We start from the raw sequence: 6,000 nt of genomic DNA, 5'->3' as shown, positions 1-6,000 counted from the left end.
GAAACTACCTGAAGTTAAAGATTGCTCTTTACTTATACATTTTTCTTTAACTATAGTACTAGTTGGTGTAGATATCTTCAAAATATTTTACTTACATTAGATTGAACATAGGTGAATAATCTGAAATAGCAAGTGTTTTGATACATTCAATCATTTTTAAGATAGACTCTTATGTTTTTTTTTTTTTTTTTAATTTAGGTTCAATTTTATAAAAGTTGACTTAAATACATATTTAAATCTCATCCGAAGTAAGAAATTGAATAATGCTTCGAAAAAGAAATGAAAGTAGAAATTTTATAAAGGATTTGGTTTAATTCTGTGGCCCAAATTTTTCACTAGTTTCAATAATGGTGTCATATCATGTGAATGGTAATATTAGAATTAATGTATTATATTTGAGAATAGATAGATAAAAGATTGGATGCTGATGATAAAGATAAGCACCCCATTTCTTTAGACTGATCCGTTTTTTATCCCTTCTTCACCTAATCTACACTCAGCTTTGTGATTAAATTTCAATGCCCACCCTCATAATTATCTCATCTTTTGCACTGGATATAGGCTAGAAGAGATGTTTTCTTATGTAAATTTTCATAAAAAAATATTTTTTTAATAGTTTTTTTTAATCTTTATTATTGATATTCTTCATATTTGATTATGGCATTGGTTTAACTATATATGTTGATATTTTGAGGAAGATAATGGATAAATATATATGTAATATAGTGGTGGTGCTGGGGCATGAAAGAGTGGTAGTGGTAGTGCTTGCATCACACATGACTTGGTGCTTCCCTAAGCAGGCACCCATATAATGCAAGAAAAGTAAAACAAGAAAAGGGAAATCCTTCTTTAGCACTGTGAACCAAGACAACTAGCTACCAAATACCATCAAACAAACTTCCCAAAAGCTACACAACTTCCAAGTTTATTGCTCAATGCTCAGTTCCAAACTTCCCTTAGAGTGCTCTTTGGGCTCCACGTTCCTCTTCCTCTTCTCACGTTTCATCAATGTCTTCTCTCATCCATTCTTCCATGTGAGTCAGATAAATTACTTGCCATCTCATATCTTTCCATAAATATTTTTTGGAAATATTCACTATTCTTCTAAGTTTATATTTGTCTCTAGTTACCCACTACCGTCTGCTGTTTATGCTAATCTGGTTTAACAATTTGAAAACACACTTTTCTTTGCATGTAATTTGATCAAACAATAAAATGAATATGATAGTAACTTTTTTGGATCTCTTGTTCTTTGCTTTTGATTATTATGATGGTTCCGGATTTGCAGGGTTAGTGAAGCATTTTAATAGCTGAGAGTGGACGGTGTGCTGAGAATTGTCCAAGTGTCCTTATACAGAAGAAAGGGCAAAAAATAGTGAAAGGGGCTATAGCAAGGTCCATGAGTGAGTGGGATCTTTAAAAGCATAACGTCATAGTACATAGTAATATTGTTTGGGCATGAGATGAGACGAATATTTTACATAGTGCCCCACTTGAAGAGCTGCTATGAAAATGTGATTACAATGCCACCTACACTAGAGCTGCTAAATAACATCAACCATTACAAGCAACCATTATTTTAATTTATTATACTGCGGCTAGCTACTTTGCTAGATCACTTGCATTGTCAGCTAATTTGGTAAGCTTATTTCATCAAGATCATCATCCAATGACAAGAATACTTCATCCAAACATGAGAGCTCTGTTCCATTGTCATCCTCTCCATTACGCTCATAAACACGACATATCACCCATTTATTGTAATCCTGAATTAATCAAACACAACAGGAAAAATAAAATCACCAATCAAATCAAACTGTTGCACAGTAGTTTTCCATGTTGTATACATATGCAAGACTGTCATAAGTGAAAACTCATCATGATTACTTAAACAAGTTACATTTTTTTAAAATTTTAACTATTTAAATATGCTGTAATCAGATTATTTTGTTTTGGTATGTTTGTGTGTACATATGTATACGTATATATGCATGTGATAAGTGTATATGAAAGTGTACTGACTGCTTTTGGTTGAGGTTTTCTTTTGGATGATCTGGTAGAGGAAGCAGAATCTGATAGACGATATTCTTGCATTATCCAATTGGTTTTGATACCAGTAGCAGCTTCTCCTACATGAAACACAAAATATTTCTTCATGCCAACTCTCTTGCTGTTTGAGCTTGAAACGACTGGCTCTTCCATTCCCGTTGGTTTCCAATACCCATTGCCAGTGACCCTATTTGGTGTCCTTCTGCTGTAGTAGTACCATTGGTTTCCCTCTGCCAAAGCTCTACCTGAACACGTCCCAAAATTAATTAATATGCATACATACAGTATATTTATACCTCATTAACCAAAGTCCAACATCCTAGCTAACTATATATGCATAGTTTGGCATCTACTTTGAATCACAGGTATAAGATAAAATGATCCAAGTTCAACCTGATCTTTATATAGCAAAGAATCAAGTTCTATTGACTCTTACATGCAACATGACTCCAGAGTTACAATATATTATGTGTGAAAACAGTGGAAGATGGCATGGAAAGAAAGAGGTGTGTTGAAAGTTTGGAAGCAAAGGAAGTAACGGTACCATCAAGTTCCCATGGATCATATTGGTAGACCTCAAGATCAGGGATGACATCAGGGTGGCAAGGCAAAAGTGAGGCTTTTCTGTGAAGGAAATGGACTACAAGCTCTTCATCTGTGGGATAGAATCGAAAGCCTGGTGGAAGGTTGACATTGGTGTCTCCCATTGAAGCAAGAAGATGCAGAGGAGGATGAATTTAAAGCTCAAAGAGAGAAGGTAGCTAGGAATTAATGAAGGGATAGATTATATATAGCAGGGTCTGACGTGAAATTGAAGATGGCGTTTATCACGTACAAACACAGATACATTTCATCAAATAATTCATTATTCTTTTTGGCAAGGTACCACTCAAGTCCCAGCAGCAATGTGGCAGAAAAGTGAACGTGACTGGTATATATATATATATATATTTGCTCAACAAACGGGATTTACATAAGTGTGCCGGAGGGACAGAGTGTTGCGTGGCACAAGATTACGACATAAGCTAAGATATGTAAATATCTGTATTTAAGAAAATAATTATATTATTATAATAAGTGAGATTTTGATGGTGTGGTGATGATCACACTTCATGCTGACGTCATCCACCTGCAGTTGTACGCGTCGCATACATTAAGATGGGTTTGGTCTTAGGCCAATTGAACTATAGTGACCCACCTCTTGCAGTGTATCTTTATATGTTTCATAATTATCAGCAATTAAAGAATGTTTTTAGATTTTAGATTAAAACTTTTTGTTTCACTCTCAACCCATATGCTTCTGCCTAGCTATGTAATGAATGAAATTAGTAGGAGTAGCACAGTGGGAACTGCACATACATCCCACGTCAACCAAACCAATCAATTATTTCTTTCCAAGGTGGAGTTTAACTAACTCACAAATTCGTAAACTCTCCAACACAACATTATTTATATGATTAACCAATTATTAAGGAAAGAAAAAAGTACGTAAACTACACTAACCATGAACCACCTTGCTTATAAACTCATCCCAACATTAATTAATTATATTTTTCCAATATCTTTTCTGATTTAGAACTTCGGCACTAATATTTATTCAATACCTTAAAGGAGACATCATTGTTTTGTTTGAGGACTAATCCTTTTTAGCTTTGATAGTACCATACTGAGAGTTAAATCTGAAAGATTTTTACATTTTACAGTACTAGTTTGTACGGTGTCTTTCTTATAAGTCGTTATACCTTAACTGCATAATTGTGGTTCATAAATAGGAAGAGATGGTGATGAAGGCCATGAAAGGGTACCTAAGTAGCTTTCTTCCTGCACTGGCATCAATTGAGCTGGCACTGAAGTAGACATATGCCCTATATAAGGTTGGTACCAACAGTACTTAACCAAACTAGTTATCAACAACCGAAACAATTAGTTCTGTATTCAAATTCTCCTACCATATCATGATAACATTAATCTGATTCAGAAGGTGTTGGTATTAGACTCAAACAATACTGGTACATATTTTGGATAAGGTTTATGTCACCAAAAAAAAAAGATCCTAGTGTGTTGGGAAGAACATATTACACTGTGTGGAAGTGGAAGCACTATCGTACTCTATCTTTTCTGCAAGCCATCCATCCCCATTTATGGGCTCTAGTGGACCAAGAGTTGAGTAACATCTTTCCATGTAAAAGGTGAATTCCATCCATATAAGGCCCAGTGAGCAACATTCCTAAATTTATGAACTAGTTCTTTCTTCATGCTCATTACCTTGGTATTCACCCTTGCCATCTTATTGGTTGTCAGTGCTTCTTCCACAAAGAAATTTCTCATACCCACCCTTAATTGTTCTTTCAACTTTTCCTTCAATGGGGACAGAGGAAAGAAACACTAGTGAAACAACTGAGGTTACAGTACGTCACAATTCTAAATTTGTGAGGTTTTTTTATCTTTTATTGAGAGGAAATATCTTGAGAAAATTATCAATATACAGACTGCATTTTCTGTGGTGGGGTTATTGTGAGAAAAAGACTTGTACTATGAAACAAGAACAAGGGAATAGAAAGCACATACCATTCTTCTGCCTTTCCTGCGTGCTGCCCTTGGCAAAGAAAACTACAGATTAGTTGCAACTAGTTAGATTCATTGAGAAATTCTAAGATGCTCCTCCTTGGTCACACACGCACAAGAGTGCATCAAGTAAAAACATGAGATGCTTATTTTTAATCACTCATTGTTGGAGCACTCACTGTGTTGTACAGTGTTGGTACATTTCCACGTACCTGCTATATCCTGAAGTAATTATTTGGTGACTTTTGAGATAATTTAAGCATCTAAATAATCCCAATATGTCATCTCTTCATCTCTTGTCTCTTTTTATCTTATAGGAGGCTGATATTACGATAACTCAGTGGTGGGTCTAAGTTAGGCAAATTTTGCTTTCTGACGATTTTATCCATTATCCATTTCTTTTTGTTGGCCTTGGTCGACATCAGAGGATAGAAGCAAATGAATTATAAAGCAATTACTCATTGTCGCTGTTAGCAACTAGCCTGTTACATTGACAAATTGGTCATGGAGTACTTCGCCGTCGTTCGACAAAGTCAAAAGATGAAGGATGATTCTCTAATGGTCGAAAATGTTAAAAGGTCGAGAGGTTGTGACAAAGTAGATAAATGTCTAATTTCAGTAATATTTCATATTAAAATTTTTGGAGTAAAGGAGAATGGTCTTAGAAAATTAGGATAAATACGAGGTTAGAGGTTCAATCTTTATGTATTGAGGGTGAAAGAGATGAGTTTTGCCGGGGATCATCCGGGTGACAGACCGAAATACTTACCACTATACTAAATAATTGAATAAAAAATAAATAAATAATTAAATAGTAAAATATTATAACAAAGTCTACATAGGTCAAAACACGGGTAGTATGTTTAATAAATATTAGGTTAAAAGAGAAAAAGTTCAATTAGGTCTTAAGTTATCATAAATAGGTGATCAAAGGTAAGTAGAGTGAATTTTACTTGAAAATTAACTCTAATTAATTTTGACTTTATCATCATAGTCCTTCGCAAGTACATCCATCTATCCGAGAACTGATATCGAGATCAAAGATCAATAGTTTCCATTGATCCAACCCATAACTAGTGTCCAAATTTAAATTTAAATCAGTGAACAATGTAGTCGAAAATTCAAATCTAAAATAGAAGATCTCTAAATTCAAATATAAATAAGTGAATAGTGTAGTAAAAAATCTAAATCTAAAATAGAAGATCGAGAAGTCGAGAATCCGTGAGAGAGGAAGTTTATTTTTAGTTCATGGAACAATGATGATTTAACAAAGTGGAACTAATAGAATATCCAAGAAAAGTAAATCTATTTGGTTGCTAAAATTTTGCGAAACTAAGAAAAGTACTGCTGAATCTAATCAAAGATAATCAATTTGAAATCAACAAT

The 6,000-nt window shown here is 34.1% G+C and overlaps 1 protein-coding gene across 1 annotated transcript; it reads right to left on the bottom strand.

Moving 5' to 3' along the window:
* Window positions 1–1,386: 1,386 nt before the first annotated feature.
* On the bottom strand, window positions 1,387–2,961 carry LOC137832817 (NAC domain-containing protein 104-like). The gene is made up of 3 exons (XM_068641170.1): window positions 2,594–2,961; window positions 2,023–2,294; window positions 1,387–1,766 (listed from the first exon to the last, which is right to left on the bottom strand). The coding sequence occupies exons 1-3, from the start codon at window positions 2,754–2,756 to the stop codon at window positions 1,632–1,634; spliced, it is 570 nt and encodes a 189-aa protein (XP_068497271.1). The 5' UTR covers window positions 2,757–2,961; the 3' UTR covers window positions 1,387–1,631.
* Between the last annotated feature and the right edge of the window lie 3,039 nt (window positions 2,962–6,000).

The sequence above is a fragment of the Phaseolus vulgaris genome, chromosome 6 (genome assembly GCF_000499845.2).
Source record: "Phaseolus vulgaris cultivar G19833 chromosome 6, P. vulgaris v2.0, whole genome shotgun sequence".
NCBI classification, from domain to species: Eukaryota; Viridiplantae; Streptophyta; class Magnoliopsida; order Fabales; family Fabaceae; genus Phaseolus; species Phaseolus vulgaris.
This window is presented reverse-complemented; position numbering and strand designations above follow the sequence as displayed.